Source organism: Pseudorasbora parva, chromosome 3 (assembly GCF_024679245.1).
Source record: "Pseudorasbora parva isolate DD20220531a chromosome 3, ASM2467924v1, whole genome shotgun sequence".
Lineage (NCBI taxonomy): Eukaryota > Metazoa > Chordata > Actinopteri > Cypriniformes > Gobionidae > Pseudorasbora > Pseudorasbora parva.
The window spans coordinates 18,242,724-18,262,324 of record NC_090174.1 but is presented as its reverse complement, the minus strand read 5'-3'; the positions used below and the strand labels follow the sequence as shown (position 1 = coordinate 18,262,324).

Sequence of the window (19,601 nt, the reverse complement as noted above, 5' to 3'; positions counted from 1 at the left end):
AAAGTGCTCCCCAGTTACAAAATTATGAAACACTAAGCATAAATACATGAATGATTATATATATATATATATATATATATATATATATATATATATATATATATATATATATATATATATATATATATATGTCGTCTGAAGCTAATAAAAAGTGGGTGGGTAATTTATTTTTTACTACCGTTTAACGTTTGACACCATATTTACATTAAATACAAATATACTGCCGTTTACTAAACGACTGATTGGAGCAGACAAAATTTTAACCGTGACTGTAGTGTAGCAGTAAAATGCATGACATAAAGATCTGACTGAATGTACTGAATTAGAGACGATAAAAGTGAGTGGTCCAACATCGTTGGTCGTAAAAAGTGGGTGGGTCATAATCTGGCAAAGAAGCCACAAACAGGAGTCACTAAATAGCCAGAGAGAAGCATGCAAAGAGGAACAGGTGCGCTCTCAATCAGAGAGCGCGCTGATTGTGATAGCAAACAGCTGAGAAAGAAAGGAGCCAAACCTAACTCATGACAGTCACAATGCTATCTGGGTAAACACCTAGCCACAGACTTCAGCGCTCTACTGACTTCGTTTGACTTAAAGTTAGTATCTACTACGGCTACTCACAAATCAGGTAACAAATTAGACCTTGTCTAAACACGCAACTGCTCCACGGAGAACACTTTAGTTACTCCATTACACACCTCAGACCACTTTCTCCTCACTCTTAACCTTATACTGACTCCTGACACAACACACACTCCTACACAGATTAGCTTTCGGCGCAATCTACGCTCACTCTCTCCTTTTCGCTTATCCACTATGGTTTCATCTTCACTTCCTCCACCTGCTCAGTTCTCAGTACTGGACACAAAAAGTGCTACTGACACTCTTTGCTCTACTCTAATATCCTCCTTAGACAGTTTTTGCCCCCTTTCATCCAGACCAGCCCGCCCCACCCCATCTGCCCCCTGGCTGTCTGATGTTCTCCGTGAACATCGCTCTGGACTCAGGGCAGGAGAGAGGAAATGGCGGAAATCTAAAAACTATACTGACCTTAACTTGTATCAGTCTCTTTTCTCTTCTTTCTCTACAAATGTCTCCACTGCTAAAACAACATACTACCACAACAAAATCAACAATTGCTCTGACTCTCGCACACTCTTTAAAACATTCTCCTCTCTCCTTTGCCCTCCTTCATCAACTCTTACAGCTGATGACGTTGCATAATTTTTCACAAACAAAACATCTCTCATCAGCAACCAGTTCTCCTCACCACAAACTGATACACACATCTCAACAACTAACACGAACACGCTTCCATCCTTCTCTCCGAGGCAGATATTTCTAAACTCATCCTTTCCAATCACCCTACTACCTGTCCACTTGATCCTACACCCACTCACCTCCTTCAGGCCATTTCTTCTTCAATCACTCCTGCACTCACTCACATTGTCAACACTTCTCTTCACACAGGAAACTTTCCCACAGCATTTAAGCAGGCTCCCCACTGCTTAAGAATTTTAAGCAGGTAACCCCACTGCTTGAGGAACCCTCTCTGAATCCAGCACTTTTAGAAAACGACAGACCTGTATCCCTTCTGCCTTTCATTGCAAAGACACATGAGCAAGTTGTGTTTAATCAAATCTCTGTGTTTCTTGAACAGAGCAACCTCAGGGACAACAACCAATCCGGCTTCAAAAGCGGCCATTCGACTGAGACTGCCTTGCTTTCGGTAACTGAGGCACTGAGACTGGCAAAAGCAGCTTCCAAATCCTCATTGCCCATCCTGCTGGATCTGTCTGCCACTTTTGACACAGTTAACCACCAGATCCTCCTGTCAACACTTAAGAAGATGGGTATCTCAGGAACTGCTCTCTCAGGTATCTCAGGTCTTACCTCTCTGGTAGGTCCTACAGGGTGTCATGGAGAGGTGAAGTGTCTAAGTCACATCATCTAGCTACTGGGGTTCCCCAGGGCTCAGTGCTTGGACCACTTCTCTTCTCCATCTACATGTCATCATTAGGCTCTGTCATTCAGAAACACGGCTTCTCCTATCACTGCTATGCTGATGACACTCTACTCTACTTCTCAGTTCAACCAGATGATCCTACAGTCAGTGTTCTGACTGTAGGATGCCTGTCTGACAGACATTTCTGACTGGATGAAGGAGCATCACCTTCAACTCAATCTTGCAAAGACAGAATTACTTGTTGTCTCAACCAACCCAGCACTTGGTTCATCAACCATAACTCCATCCAGGACAGCCAGGAACATTGGAGTTGTGATTGATGACCATTTAAGCTTCACTGGCCACATTACTGCAACAGCCCGGTCCTGCAGATTTGCTTTATTCAACATTAGAAAGATTAGACCCTTCCTATCAGAACAGGCTGCACAACTCCTGGTTCAAGATCTTGTTCTCTCCAGACTGGACTATTGTAATGCTCTTCTAACTAGCCTTCCTACATGCACTAGCAAACCCTTACAGCTGATCCAGAATGCAGCGGCGAGAGTGGTCTGTAATGAGCCGAAGAGAGCTTATGTTACGCCTCTCTTCATCAGACTGCACTGGTTGCCAATGGCTGCTCGCATCAAATTCAAGGCACTGGTTCTCTCCTACAAAGCAACCACTGGCTCTGCACAAATATACCTAAACTTGCTTGTTCAGACACTAGCTTGCGTTCTGCGAGTGAGCGATGCCTCGTGGTTCCATCCCAAAGAGGCATGAAATCACTTTCATGGACATTTTCCTGGACTGTTTCCACCTGGTGGAATGAACTGCCGATCTCAATTCGTGCTACTGAGTCTGTAGCCATTTTTAAAAAACATCTTAAGACACATCTTTCCCAATTGCACCTGATCAATAAAGAATAGCACTTAACTATCCATTTAAATTTTGTTTGTTTGTCCCAAAAAAAAAAAAAAAAAAAATGTTGTGTACTGTGCTTAATTAACTGAGACTTCTAACAGCTTTTAAAGATTGTTGGCGTTGTTTGTTTCGTTGCTTCTATTGCTCTCCCCTTGTTTGTAAGTCGCTTTGGATAAAAGCATTAGCTTAATGATTAAATGTATATGTACATTTTCTAAGACCATGTCTGGATTGTTTTTTACATGTTTTTTTATCAAATAAGTTTGTTGGCCTGAAGACACGTTAGCAGTCTTTTGTCTAATGTCTGGCGAGGAGAACAGCTCAATTAATGGTACAATGTGCTCACTCGATGATCGTTTCACACTTTTGAATGTCTGAGACGTAATCCTCATTATTGTTTTGTTATGAATCTTTTGTTTTGTAACAGCCATTATTCAAATCCATTATAGCATGTATGCCTGGCTAAATGGCTAATTAACAGCACAGTATTTACTTTAGTAAGCCACAGTAATCTAAAAAAAAAACTAAAAACTAAACTAAAAGCACATTCTGTGAATTATTGTAACAAAATAGACAAACGCTCCTGTTCCAGCAGGTGCATTAGAGCTTCAGTTAGCATCAAGCTACATAACACAATTTAAAACATTAAAATTACACCTTAATTCTTTATCTCACTTTAGACCACCATCGAGTGTTTTTATCAGTTTCCTGTCGCAATAGAATGGGGATTTTATTCGAATGGTGATTTTAAAGGGGGGAGGGGAGGGGTGAAACACTCAGTTTCAGCCAATCTCATGTCAATCTTGAGTAGTATTGCATCCTTCATATCTCCGACAAGTTTTTAGTTTTATTATATTTATAAAAGAAAGATGGGCTGTACCGAGTCTTTCCAGAAAAAAAATAAACGGCTGGAGGCGTATCGTGTGGGTGGAGCTAAAGAATGACGAGCGCGCAGCGACTGCAGGAGAGCTTCTGAAAGCTGACATCATCATGTGTGGAAAAGAAAACGTTACCGTTAGAAGCAGCAACATCAGGACCTCCGTCTCTGTGGTATGTAACGTTACTGTTTTTAGTGGCTTGTTTGTTTACTCGTGGTTTATGATGACATGATTTGGTTTATGGACTATAACCTTAGCAGTAGCAAGCAAAACGGTTTTGCACATCAGATAGTGTATAAAAAAACAATGGAGTAGCGCATTTGAATGTGCTTTGTGTGAAAAGGTTTATGTTTGGGTGATTTTACAATAAACAAACTGACACCTATATTGGCCAGCTAAACAAATGTATTTAAACACACACCATGGAATGCATTCTCCATTAATAAATTAACTATACACGATCGTGTTGTTTACTGATGTTTACTTACATAACGATAGCCAACAACATATTTGAAGCAGTTTTACTCACCACCTGCTTCCAAAGCACGACCGTGAACCTTTATCGTTGGGACTGCTCCGTCAAAAACACACTTCTTTGGCAACATATTTGATTTTGTGAAGTCCTGTGACAGTAGTGACCGTGGAGATCCACTTTTGCGACACCATTGAGGCATGATGTTGTGACGCTTCTCATCATTTCTGCATTCAAATCGATTCAAATGCAGCGCTGCCTTTCTGGAATGCTATGCGGGTGCATTAAAGTCGTTTGATGTACGAGTGGATCTGCACCTTGAGAGCAGTGTTTATGGGCGTGCATTTGCTCTCTCGCTCTATTCACGCACGCGCACCCTTCCGGGAGAAGAGCCCGTACGGCCCATACAAGGACATTCGGACCCATTGACGTCAAGCGGACTCATACTCGAAAAAAACTATCCGAAACTTGTGAGAAACTGGAAGGAGTATTTTTGACACATAAATACTCAATCAAACGTCCAACTTAGTTTTTGAAACTTTGTCCATGTTTAAGATGGGAATCCAAGTCTTTAACAGTGTAAAAAGCTCAGTATGCATGAAACAGCATTTCACCCCCCCCCCCCCCCCTCAAAACATGTTATATTTATCATTTTATATGGAGCTAATCGCTACACCTGTTAACAGTCGTAATGTAAACATCCATTATTGATATAAAATAGCCGAAATCACATGAACAATCACACAAAAACCTTATTCCACAGTTATCGTGTGTTTATTAGCTTCTTAGTTCACTCGTAGAAATGTAGAATAGACTCGTTCTTCACAGAGCCAGAATAAGGAAGTGTCCACACAGGAGGAGCGCCTCAGGAATGACACCTCAGAGAGCAAATGAACTCCTGATGAGTCATATCCGATGCATATCATTAAGAGACCCAGAGAGAGGTCTGCGCATGTTTTAACTCTTTTATATCGAATAATTCAGTGAGAAATTAATAGAAATGGTATTCTGTATGACGAAATATTTTGCAAACATGTGATATGTCAATATTTGTCCAAATATGAGCACTTTTGAACTAAGAGCTAAACAGAAAGCTGTTCTTTGCGATCTGTGTAAACACAACTAAGCCAGTGCAGACGAGAGATAGTGAACATTAGTCTGATAATCTATTCAAAATATCGTTAATAACAGATCGATAATAATGCACTCCTGACATAAATTAAGAAATTAATGACACTGCAACCCAGTTTTATCATAAACAGTGTTCAAATTTCGAAGCTGGAGTGTTTAATCTTTCTGATGATACTGAGTTTGTCCAGATAACGTAATCTTGTGATGTTTAACGAGCAGTGAATGTTGAATAATAGTAATCCGAGGCCGTCAGTGTTGGGAGTAACGCATTACAAAAGTAATACATTACAGTAACTTATTACTTTTTGATGTAACGCAGTAGTGTAAGGCATTACTAATCAATTTTCAGTAATATTTTACTCGGTACATTTCCAGTAACGCTTGCGTTACCCCCCCCCCCCCCAAAAAAAAAAAAACATACAATAAAACGAAAAAGGAAAAAAGGCGCGATACATTAACGCATGAAAAATGCAAGTTATTACCTGTTCGTGGTCAGTCAATAGCCGCGTGGTGTCCAGGTTAGTAATTAAATACTAAATGACAGCTTCTGATATATTTTTGTATAGCGATTTACTTCATTTTCCTTCAATTCAGTACTTTAATTCATCTCCCTCTTGCTGGTGTACGTTTGGATATTGTGTGACATAGTCCAGTGAAGGCGTACGTGTTTATTGCGGATCTTACAGAAGTGCCGCAGGCATGATCTCAGTCTCTGTGCTCGCGCTGGCCGGTGGAAAAGTGGCTAAAGAAGGTTTAAAGTCTCTGTCGTTTCAAAGAATAGCACAACGACAAGCGCGTCGAAGAACGGACGAGAGAAGGCGCGCGCTGCTCTGCCAAACTATAGGCCTAATGCCTAAACAACGCTTGGGTGAAGATGACAGAATAAGACTACTGCACACCGTGACACCGTCGTTTAGATTTTTTATATTAATACAGTAATTTAGTTCAGTTAGAGAACAGGCCGTTCAAATAAAAACGGAAGGTGTCTGCTGCATGATCTGAACGAGTGATCTTGAGCTGACAGTTGATCGCGGAAGATTTGGTTTCAAAGTAAAATGTAAAAGCGCCTATTAAAGGGGGTTTGTCATTGTGTTGTGCATTTCATTAAGAATAATAGGATTTTAAACCGAAACTAAAAACCTGCTTGGCCACACAGAGCGCGCATTTACTAACGAGCTGTCATTGCGTCAGTGCGTAACGAGCGCACTGGCGCGTTTTCAGTTCATATGGAAGCGTAACTTTTATAGGAATTCTTGAAAGCATCGCTTTGCATCCGCTCCCGTTATTAATGCCCAAGCGGCGGTGCGCATGTTACCTTTCGGTTAAATAGACTAGTGATTTAAAAGCCCAGATACCGGTGATGTCATCACACTTTGATTAACCGGTGGGAAAATGTCCCCATCGTCTCATCCCTACTGTACATGCGCGAGATGGATGCGCATTGCTTAGTTTATCAGAGATAAGGACAAGAACGTAGGCTAGTCAAATGCAAATGCAGTCAAATACAACCTTTTTCTAAAACCGAAACTATCTCGCAACTATGTCGCAACAATAAGAAAAGAACAAATGCGCATATTGTCATAACTTAGAGTTTACACCGTTCTGTTGTGTCTATGAACAGAAGCTATTCCCAGATATTGCCAGATAATCACTTTACCTCTAAAATACTTATAACAGAGTTGGATCGTCATGATTTCTTGCATTGTCTTGAGCATTCACTTTTTTGCCAGTTCTCTATTGTTAGCCTGGACGGCCCATGCCATTATTCTTCATCATATCGCCTTCTACTGGATGTAAAATGCTCTCTGCCTACATTTTAGAATGTTAAGAGCTACTTCTGAAGTTATTTTGGTGAAAGTAACTCAAAAGTAATACAGGAGTAATGTAACGCATTACAATTCTGAGACAGTAATATTGTAATGTAATGAATTACTTTTAAATACCAGTAATAAGTAATCTATAATATATTACAGTTTGGAAGTAACTTGCACAACACTGGAGGCCGTATACGATCTTTGAATCGTATGCCTCATTGACACAATGCACTAATATGCTACAAGCTGTCCATTCTTTCCCCCACAGGAAAGCTGCGACTACGAGAGGGTAAAGACTACGTGAGGACTGCAGCATGTCCTGTAGCTGCGGTGGCCATGGAGACACAAACCAGCATCCTTGATAAAATCCCCCAAAGCCTACTGAAGGGGCTGCGTCTGTGAAAAGTTGGATGTTATCAGGGGAAGAAACGGAGATTGTTATAGAAAAAAGACAAGCCGTTCCATTGGTTTAGGAATGTTATTCATAGCTTAAGTTCGTCGCGACATGCTGGGTTATTTGAATTTGGTCCTCCAGCGCGTGAACTGAAGATGCAAGTGAGAGGAGATGCGAGATGAAAGGGCAGCCTTACGGAATGATGTGCATTGCGAAGTTTAGATGACCTAGCAGTGATAAGAGTTCATGTTTGGAACTTGAGGAGTTTTTCTAAAAAGTTGACGAGACGAGAATTATCCTATCAATTTTTCTTTTGGTAGTGAAGCTTGGAATTTTACAGAATCTAAATTAATAGCAAGAAACTCGATGTAAGTGGCGGGACCCATAGTTTTCTCCTGGGCAATGGGGATTCCGAGTTCGGAAAAAACTTTTTGAACGGTGAGAATGTGCGTCGGGGGGCATCTAGCAGGTGGATGAGATGAGGGATGCCATAATTGTTCGACAGGATCCAACAGACGGCTTCTGATAGCATGTCAAAAATCTTGGGGCTGCTTTTGCATCCGAATACCGAATGCCGTACCACGAAATAGAATTTCTCATGCCAACGAACCCCAAATAAATGCCATGAATCTGGATAGATGGGCATCACTTTGAAAGCAGAAGTGATGTCAATTTTTGCGAGCCAAGCACCTCGTCCTGCAATTTTAATCAATTCGATTACATGCTCTATGTCGTGGTATTTGAGAGAAAGTTCATCGAGAGAGATCAAGCTGTTTATGCTAGGAAACTGGGAATTGTGCAGAGCTGAGAGATCAATTATGAGACGGTTTTTTACCTGGAAATTCTCTCGTGGCCACTCCGATGGGGCTAATACGAAAATTTTTGAAAGGACTCAACCATGAATCCTTAGTCGACTTCTTTTTTAATCAGGTCAGTTTCAACTTCAGTTTCAGCGAGAGCAGATTGGGATTTTTACAAATCATGTTCTGGGAAAGCGGGCTTTCGATACCGGGTATAAAGCAGTGTTCGAGCCCGGTCAGCCAATCATTTGTGAAATTGACGTCCGGGTGGTGCTCTAATTAGACAGCGAGGCGAGAAACTTTCACAGGAGTCGATAAGTAATTTTTGGGGGTTTTATTGATAGATTTAGACACTGGGCATACATAGCAGATGTGCAGGGAATGCAACGTTGTCTGTAGCATTTCCCTGTGTTAAAATTGTTGCACGGCTGGTTGTCTGGAAAACAAGGGGGGTTTCTTCTAAAATCTTGTTTCGCTGAGGTGGTTGCAGGTTGTGGCACATAACTGGTTGATTTCACTTGTGTTGTATCTGGGCGGGGCGGGGTGGGGGTAATCTGGGGGCATGACATCGTGGAATGTGCCACTGACCTGCAAACTGCGCACAAGATATTCCCGCAGCCAAGGAACACCCTGCTCTGGAGATCCGTGTCGAGAGCGGCCCAGTAAGCGCACTGATTCCGCTGGGCAAGCTGAATGGCACACTTTGCTGAAAAAAGTTTGTGGTAAGTATAGAAATGACCTCCCCCGAAGGACAGCGTGAGCTCCGCTATTATTGCGAGATGATCATTCAGCTCGCAGCGCCTGTGGGGGAAAACTGAGCAAATTATGTCTGTGAAACGGGAAAAAGCTATTGAAAATTCAGGGAAAGAAATTAAGCGGGAAGAGTGTGGGTTGGTTTTTTTAGAGTGACTGAAAAATCCCCACAATCCAATTGATGGTTGGTGTCTAACACAGGGAACATTGAGAGGAGGGATGACAAATCAACATCCGCACCTGCCAAAATCTGTGCCCAGATGTTTTGAGCCACTGGAGGCGGCTCCGAGGCAACAGCGTTTGCTGGGGCGGGCATCTGTGTTGCTATAAGGAGAGAGAATGAAGATTTAATCTGCAGAAGGGGGTTAGAAGACTGAAGATCTGACTGAAGGACATCAAAGACTGTTTTAAGGCTTACGTTGGATTTCTATCTGCATTATTATTATTACTATCACTAATTCATTGCCAAAATGAGGGCATATTTTACATTTGTTTATTTGCTTGGCTGCTTGACGCTGTGGATCCCTATGGACGGCACATCTGCATCGTATTCGTGGATTATTCCGAACACTGTGACTTCCCTGGAGCCGGTTGATGGGGTTCCTATCAGGGATGGAAATTAGCACCCGCCACCAGCCAAATGCGGGTGATTTTGAGTTGTGGCGGGTAAACTCGCTTCACCTACCGGCCACCGTGGCGGGTAAATAAAAATAGCATACTGTTTCCCCTCTTTATAAACTGTGTTCAGTGCATGCAAGTGCGGCCGTATGTCCGAATATGACCAGTCGTTTCCGCCGTCATTACCCGGATATAGTGCCAGAAGACGCGAATAAGAACTCGCGCGCGCTGAGAGAAGATCCGTCACTGTCATCCGGAAGCGCGCACCCGTCTCACAGCGCGCAAATATTGAGTTATCTTTTGAGTCTTGTGCTTAAACAGACAAACAGACCTGTACATTATTATTTAATACACACATGAGTGAGGTCGAGTTAAACATTTTAGTTTGAATTTAATTTTATACTGTGGGTTGTTGCAATGTGCTAAATAAATATTTGCATAATTTGTAATTGTAACTTTACTAAAAATCAAGGCATTGCAATTGCATTAATTAATATTAAAGTTTCAAATAATAAATCACAGTCATAGCATTAGCCATAAATGCAATGGATAATTGGCTAAATTTCTTTTAGTGCTTCGGTTTCAGCCAATAATTTTTATTTTGGTGCATCCCTACTGACAATGTTCTGCTCGGTGTGTCGTCAACACGCTTCAGGAGATGCCAAAACTAGTAGTTTCATTGTTGGTACTAAAAACCTAAAACTGGAAGCCATAAAAGACCACAAATCATCCAAATGCCACATCCAGGTAAAAAAAAAAAAAAAAAAAGAGCACACAGAGCCCTACTCATTTAATGAAATGTATATCAGTTCATGGTTTGTGTGTGTATTAGAGTGAAAAAAAAAAAAATTCAGTATTTCATTGAGATTTGAGATTAAATAAACAGCTTAAGTAGTGTAGAGCTTGTAGTATTAATTTTCACGTGCAGTTACACATTGTCGGTTATAAACAAGAAAGTGGCTGGTAGATTTTGAAATCCACCAGCCACTGTGGCAGGTGGACAAAAAAGTTAATTTCTATCCCTGGTTCCTGTCATGAGGCCTTGGGTTGAGAGGTGCCCTTTTGGTCAGGCGCCTTTTATTCTGAGGGATGAATCGAGAGGTCTGCGATGTTTGTGGGCACGTGGAAACGGAAAACTGTCTCCCTATGCGACGTTCATCTAAAGGGACAGTTCGACAGCTGGCGCCGCACGGAAGAGCTGGTTGGTCTTTCTTTTGCTCCTAATATCGGGCAATATCCACCCTAATCCAGGCCCAGAACTTGTGCAGCTTCAAACTCCTACTGAGTTCAAGTCTATGGTTTGCGTCTTTTTCACCTCAATGTACGCAGTTTGGTAAACAAAATAGACTTAATAAGAATATGGCCTAATTCAACGAACTCTGATATTATTGTTTTATCAGAGACATGGTTAAAGAAGTCAATTCCTAATAACATGATACATTAGGTTAGGTTAGGTTACTTTTATTGTACCCGTAGGTAAATTTGTTTTACAGTGCAATGACTATGGCATCCAATACAAAAAACAAAAACACAACACAGAATACTCCACAACACATAAGGACAAAAAAAACAAAAACGAATGAATCATAAAACCCTAGTACAATATTTCTAAGAACCACCTCTACATTTTGTTAATCATGCTAATCGCATTTGGTATGAAGCTGCTCTTATATCTTTTTGTTCTACACCTTGGGACTTTATACCTCCTCGCAGACGGCAATAACTGAAACTCACTGTGCAGGGGATGAGAGTCGTCATGTAAGATTGGCCATCCTTTGTAACTGTTTGGTATACAGGGATGCCACTCCTGGTTTGGACTCACCTATCAAACGGCCAGACCATTTTACTATCTGATCTAACTGATTTTTTGCCTTTAAGGATATCTGACCATACCATACTACAGTGGAGAAGGACAACACAGATTCAATAAAAGCATGATAAAACATTTTCATTATTGTTCGGTCAATATTAAACACAGATAATATCCTTAGGCAATACAAACGCTGGTGCCCCTTTTTGCAAAGAGCCTCACAGTTCTTTTCAAAATTTAGTTTCTCATCAATAATAGTCCCAAGGTATGTGTATGATTGTACATACTCTATTGTTTGGCCTTTAATTGAGGTTGATTTACTCGGATGAGTACTTTTCCTAAAATCAATGATCATGTCCTTGGTCTTTGATATATTAAGCTGTAAGTAAGATTCCTCACACCAATTGACAAAGTCCTCAATAATTGGGCCATGTGAGGTCTCATTCTCTTTAAGTAAACTCAAAATAACTGAGTCATCCGCATACTTTATAATTATTCTATTATCATACATGCTTTGACACATATTTGTATATAAGATAAATAAAAGTGGAGATAGCAAACATCCTTGAGGAGACCCTGTAGAGGAACTCCTCTGTTCAGATAAGACACCATTTACTCTGACTCTCTGTGTTCTGTTAATTAAGAAATCCAAAATCCAACCCATCAAATTTTTGCTTAACACAAACTGATCTAAAAGCCTCTTGATTAAAATGTGTGGTTGGATTGTATTAAAAGCTGAAGAAAAATCAACAAATAAAAGTCTAGCATGGGTCCTCTGGCCATCCAAATGTCCTAATAGCAAATTTAGCATTGTGATACATATTGAGGGATATAATGTTTTTAGATCGGATCGAACAAAAAAAGGTGGTGGAGTTGCAGTTTATATTAAGTCTAAGCTAAACTGCACTTGTATATTATCCATCAGCAAACCAAACTGTTTTGAACTTTTGGCAATTAAATTTGTTTTTGGTAATGGTCCAGATATCATCATTGTTGGATGTTATCATCCCCCTTCAGCTTCAAGTGAAGCTATTACTTCACTTACGGACCTTCTCCATAACTGGACTAAATCAGAGCTTATTTTACTCAGGGATTTAAACTGGGATTGGTTATCACAAATGTCTGACCCACTCAAGGGTATTTGCGACTCTTTTTGTTTGGATCAATTGATAAATTTACCCACCTGGTTAAATCATAAAGATCTAGTTTAAAGGATGGGTGAAACACTCAGTTTCAGTCAATCTCATGTCAATCTTGAGTACCTATAGAGTAGTACTGCATCCTTCATATCTCCGAAAAGTCTTTCGTTTTATTATATTTGTAAAAGAAATATGGGCTGTACCGAGTCTTTCCGGAAAAAAACGAGCGCCTGGAGGCGTATCGTGTGGGCGGAGCTAAAGAATGACATACAGTCTTGTTCAAAATAATAGCAGTGCAATGTGACTAACCAGAATATTCAAGGTTTTTAGTATATTTTTTATTGCTACGTGGCAAACAAGTTACCAGTAGGTTCAGTAGATTCTCAGAAAACAAATGAAACCCAGCATTCATGATATGCACGCTCTTAAGGCTGTGCAATTGGGCAATTAGTTGAATTAGTTGAAAGGGGTGTGTTCAAAAAAATAGCAGTGTGGCATTCAATCACTGAGGTCATCAATTTTGTGAAGAAACAGGTGTGAATCAGGTGGCCCCTATTTAAGGATGAAGCCAAAACTTGTTGAACATGCCTTTGAAAGCTGAGGAAAATGGGTCGTTCAAGACATTGTTCAGAAGAACAGCGTACTTTGATTAAAAAGTTGATTAGAGAGGGGAAAACCTATAAAGAGGTGCAAAAAATGATAGGCTGTTCAGCTAAAATGATCTCCAATGCCTTAAAATGGAGAGCAAAACCAGAGAGACGTGGAAGAAAACGGAAGACAACCATCAAAATGGATAGAAGAATAACCAGAATGGCAAAGGCTCAGCCAATGATCACCTCCAGGATGATCAAAGACAGTCTGGAGTTGCCTGTAAGTACTGTGACATTTAGAAGACGTCTGTGTGAAGCTAATCTATTTTCAAGAATCCCCCGCAAAGTCCCTCTGTTAAAAAAAAGGCATGTGCAGAAGAGGTTACAATTTGCCAAAGAACACATCAACTGGCCTAAAGAGAAATGGAGGAACATTTTGTGGACTGATGAGAGAATTTTTTTTCTTTTTGGGTCCAAGGGCCACAGGCAGTTTGTGAGACTACCCCCAAACTCTGAATTCAAGCCACAGTACACAGTGAAGACAGTGAAGCATGGAGGTGCAAGCATCATGATATGGGCATGTTTCTCCTACTATGGTGTTGGGCCTATTTATCGCATACCAGGGATCATGGATCAGTTTGCATATGTTAAAATACTTGAAGAGGTCATGTTGCCCTATGCTGAAGAGGACATGCCCTTGAAACGGTTGTTTCAACAACACAATGACCCAAAACACACTAGTAAACGGGCAAAGTCTTGGTTCCAAACCAACAAAATGAATGTTATGGAGTGGCCAGCCCAATCTCCAGACCTTAATCCAATTGAGAACTTGTGGGGTGATATCAAAAATGCTGTTTCTGAAGCAAAACCAAGAAATGTGAATGAATTGTGGAATGTTGTTAAAGAATCATGGAGTGGAATAACAGCTGAGAGGTGCCACAAGCTGGTTGACTCCATGCCACACAGATGTCAAGCAGTTTTAAAAAACTGTGGTCATACAACTAAATATTAGTTTAGTGATTCACAGGATTGCTAAATCCCAGAAGAAAAAAAATGTTTGTACAAAATAGTTTTGAGTTTGTACAGTCAAAGGTAGACACTGCTATTTTTTTGAACACACCCCTTTCAACTAATTGCCCAACTGCACAGCCTTAAGAGCGTGCATATCATGAATGCTGGGTCTTGTTTGTTTTCTGACAATCTACTGAACCTACTGGTAACTTGTTTGCCACGTAGCAATAAAAAATATACTAAAAACCTTGATTACTCTGGTTAGTCACACTGTACTGCTATTATTTTGAACAAGACTGTATGTGCAAAGCGGTGACCGGGGAGAAACCCATCGCTCTCTCAGCTAATAGATATGATCCAGAATCTAATTCGGAGGCTGAAATAGAAACAGCAACAGCAGGACGTCCGTCTCTGTGGTATGTACTGTATTTAGAGGCCTGTCAACATGACATGATTCGGTTTATTGTATGCGACCAAACCTTAGTAGCAAGCAAAACGGTTTTGCACGTCAGAGTAGTGTAACGTTATAAGTTACATAGAACAGCAATGAAGTCCGTTTGTGCATTTGAATGACGAAGCACGCGATCGTGTCGTTTACTGATGTTTACATACGCGACGATAAGCACAGCACAGACATTTGAAGCAGTTTTACTTACCGGCTGCTTCCAAAGCAGGACCGAACCTTTATCGCTGGGACGGCTCCGTCAAAAACACGCTTCTTGGAGTGTGGAGATCCACTTTGCGATGCGACTGAAGCATTTCTGCGTTCAAATCGGTTCAAATGCAGCGCTGCCTTCCCGGAATGCTGTGCTGAAGCGTTGAAGTCGCTTAATGTCAAAGTGAAGGAATGAAGTGGAGCGCGGCGCGGACTATAACCGACATTAGTGTTCACGGACGACTGGATCTGCAGCTGAGAGCAGTTTACTGTTTACAGCGTGCATTTCCTCTCTTGCGCTAGTGACGCGCGCGCACCCTACCGGGAGAAGAGCCCGTAAGGCCCATACAAGGACCTTCCGATCTATTGACGTCAAGTAGACCCATACTCGAAAAAAACTCTCCGAAACTTGTGAGAAATCGGAAGGAGTATTTTTGACACAGAAATACTCTATCAAACGTCCAACATTAGTTTTTGAAACTTTGACTATGTTTAGGATGGGAATCCAAGTCTTTAACAGTGTAAAAAGCTCAGTATGCATGCAACAGCATTTCACCCCCCTTTAAATCCACACTACTTGATGTTATTTTAACCAATGCTCCTTATAGATTCTCTGCGGTTGGAGTTTTTTTGTAATGATGTAAAACGATAATTTAAACATTTTAATGATCAAGCCTTTCTGCGAGATATTTATAATAGTGATTTATATGTTGTTTCACAGATACCCGATGTTGATATAGCATGGGAGTATTTTAAATGTACTTTTTTGACTATATGTGACAAACATGCACCTTTTAAAAGGTTTAGAGTAAGAAGTAGAGATAATCCCTGGTTTAATGAGTCAATATCTTCTCTTATAATAAATAGAGATAATGCATGGGCTAAAGCAAAGAAAACAAATAATAATATGGATTGGGTAAATTATATAGGACAATAAGAAATAACTGTACAAAATTGGTAAAAAAAATCTAAATGTTCTTATTATTTAAATATGATGAATGAAAATTTGAACAATCCGATACATTTCTGAAAGTTGACTCAATCAATTGGTGGTAAAAAAAAAAAAAAAAAACTCCACCAGTCTGCCGGACTGTTTAAAAATAAATGAGAGTGTAATACGGGACAAGGAAAATATTGTAACAGCTTTTAATAACCATTTTATCACTGCTGACTTAATTACGGACTTTAGTAATTTAAAGGAACATAATGTAGAAGGCAATGTGGCAAATGCTTCGTGTTGTTCTCAGCTGTTCACTTTTACTCCTATTTTAGCTACACAAGTTTATAAAGCCTTATCTAACTTGGATTGTAAAAAATCAGCGGATTTGATAAAATAGAGCCTTACTTTTTAAAAATTGCTGCAGATCTTATAACAGAGCCCATCACTTCAATTTTTAATTTAAGTTTAAAATCAAATGTTATTCCTCGTGCATGGAAATCAGCTATGATTCTACCTTTGTTAAAAGGTGCTGATCCATCTGAGATGAATAATTACTGTCCAATTTCAAGGTTGTCAGTGATGGCAAAAGTATTTGAATCTTTTATAAATGATCAAGTAAAAAAGTTTATTACTGAAAATAATATTTTAAATGAATTTCAATCAGGCTTTAGATCAGGTCACAGTACTAAAACTGCAGCCATGCTGGTCACTAATGATATTATTAAATGTTTGGATAGTAAACAGCATTGTGCAGCTTTATTTGTAGATCTCTCTAAAGCATTTGATTCTGTAGATCATAAACTACTGTTGCAGAGACTTAGTTGTGTGGGTTTTAGTGAAACAGCTCTAAATTGGTTTAATAATTACTTATTTGAACGAACTCAATGTGTCTCAGTTGAAAATTTTATATCTGCAGAACAAACAATTAAAAAAGGTGTCCCACAGGGTTCAGTTTTAGCACCAATTTTATTTTCTATTTATATTAATGACATAGGTTGTGGGATAACCCCCGCTAGAATTCATCTATATGCTGATGACAATCATTTACACAGTAGCACATTCTTTGAATCAAGCCATGGAGCTTCTGCAAGATTCTTTTCGGTCTTTGCAACTGTCATTGTCAAATTTGAAACTGGTTTTAAACACAAAAAAACAAATTATATGCTTTTCACCCGGGGTTCCATTAAAACAGATTGCCCGATTTTAACTTTAGAAGGAGACTGTATAGAAAGAGTAAATTGTAAAAAAAAAAATAAAAAAAAAATACTTAGGCATATGGCTAGATGAAAAATTTGGTTTTAATGTACATATTGAAAATCTCTTGAAAAAGCTTAGACCAAAACTGGGTTTCCTCTTTCGGTTAAAGAAATGTTTTCCTTAAGCAAGAAAGAGAATTATTCAAAATTGTTTCCTCTCCATCTTAGATTACGGTGATGTGATTTATATGCATGCAAGTTCATCTTCTCTAAAAAAAAGTTAGATTGTGTATACCATGCTGCCTTGCGCTTTGTGACGAGCACTCATCATTGTAACTTGTATGAATTGGTGGGTTGGACTTCTTTGTTTCAAAGGAGAAAAATACACATGCTGATGTTTATTGCTAAGGCATTGTTAGGAAAACTACCAATTTATATTTGTGGTCTCTTATCGTATTACACCTGTACTTATAGCACTAGATCGAGAGATAAATTGCTTTTAAAGGTTCCTAGAGTACATTCAGAGTTTGGTAAAACTGCCTTCTCTTTCTATGCTCCCTGGTTATGGAATGAGCTGCAGAGTATAATTATGATAGAAGCACTCCCCTCTTTTAAAGTTTTTAAAAATCTCTTATTGACCAATTTAAGGGAAACGCGTGTATGTTTTGTTAAGTAGATTTTGTTGTTATTTTGAGTGCTGGACAAAATTTTATGAAAGATTCAGATTTTTATTTAAATGTTTGTATGTTGGTTATGTGAAACTGTCTGTGCTGCTATCTTGGCCAGGACTCTCTGGAAGAAGAGATTTATATCTCAATGGGACTATCCTAGTAAAATAAAGGATAGAAAAAAAAAGAAGAAGAGCCGGGGCTGTTTCTGAAGCTTGAAGAGAAAAAGAGAGTGGGGAATATATGCTTGCGCTGTCAGTAGGGAACGGTATTGTGTTTGCTGGAGCTGCAGGCCACTGGAAAGGAGAAGAAGAGTTAGCGAAAGGTGGCTTGGACTGATTGTAACCTTGCGCTTGGGCTACTAGCAAGCTCGTGCTAGCATCTGCGTAGGGAGCTGGAGGCCACTGCAAATGAAAAAGGGTTAGTAGCTGTGGGAGGAACAGAATGAGAGGCTGGAGGTGGGCTGGTGCACCCAGCTACAAACACCGATGCGGTAGGAGAAGCCATGGTGTGAGGTTTGCCCTCGGGAGTGGATTTTGTGGAGCAGTTGACTGGCTGCAAGCTGACATAGAGGTTGTACAGTTCTGCTGTTGTTAACTTCCGTGAGAACTGCACTTCAGAGTTTGCCAGCGCTTGCCTTAGGCCTGCCACCGTCCACTTCCCGATGGCTGGGATCGTCGGGACGACCAAGCTGTAAGAAGACGCCAGGGAGGAAGTTGGCCATCTCGCCGATGGAGGCAAGGGCTGGCCTCGGCGTCTTGGTGAGCATGGGGCTAGTTGAGCAGGCCGGCGGCCACGCTGAAGAAGCCTGGACCTTAGGTGCAATGTCCGGCGGCAGAGGCCTAGGCCCGGCAGATTGCAGCGGAGAGTCCCAGGGAGAGCTGGTTTCACCATCAGGAGAGGCTGTAGATCATAGCAGACAGTCAGACCAAAATGCAGAGAAACTGTCAATGACAGGAAGGTAAATCGGCTGTCTATATACACATCCATCATTGATTAACTGATTAGTTTAATGTGCTCATCTTGTGTTCAATTAGGTTTAATTATCTGAGCCTGCTTCACCTGTGTAAGTTTTAATCGTCTGAACGTGCTTCTCCTGAAATTCGTTTACAAAACTTCAATAAGATTTCAGCACTCCACCATCCCCAAACGCACAAATCCAGTGGAGAATTCGGCCGCTCGATGGAGAAAATTGCATTGGGCGTTTTGGGTTAGTTTTGTTGCGGAACGTGAACTTGACCCCTGCATTACCTCCGCGGATTCATTCCTTAGGTGATCTGACATAATATTTTGTTTTGTTTTATGGCGCAAGTAACATTAGCAGACAGCTTTATTAAAATAAGGGCAGCAAATGAGTATTTATTTACCCGGCCGAAAAACTCGTGGAGTGTGGAAAAAAAAGTGTGGATTGGAGGTAACGACCCATTTATTTCCACTAGGTTATCGTGTATTATAGACCCCCTTATCCATTTGATAATGCAATAGTCTGTCATAAAAGCTGTGTCTACAAGTGTTTTAACCAAATTTGAGTATCTAGAAATATGATTTCTGGAGTATTTTGTAAGCATGTACAGCTGCATCATATATTTAATATTCCACCCCTGCCTTGCAGGTATATAAAAAAATTGGGACAACAACAACAAAAAAATACATTTATGCAAGTTAAGACACATCTTTGCTAAAATGTACTGCTGTTGTGTTTGTTGTTGTTAACAGAAATGTTTCTTTTCTCTGCCTTAGGACTGCAAGTGTCCTGAGACAGGTGAGGGAGTGGGAAACTTGGCCATGGTTTGTCCTCATGGATGAGGTGTTAGGACAGGCATTCTAACAACCCCCCTCTCTTCATTGACTCCACCCCTGAGGACA

General features: G+C 40.3%; 1 protein-coding gene across 1 annotated transcript in view; it reads right to left on the bottom strand.

Moving 5' to 3' along the window:
- Positions 1-17,145: 17,145 nt before the first annotated feature.
- The window catches only part of pho (phoenix), a 71,980-nt gene continuing 69,524 nt past the window's right edge, over positions 17,146-19,601 (bottom strand). Inside the window, exon 5 of the mRNA XM_067437961.1 lies at positions 17,146-18,638. Within this exon, the coding sequence (XP_067294062.1) occupies positions 18,111-18,638 (528 nt within the window). The 3' untranslated portion in view covers positions 17,146-18,110. The remainder of the gene's footprint in view (positions 18,639-19,601) is intronic.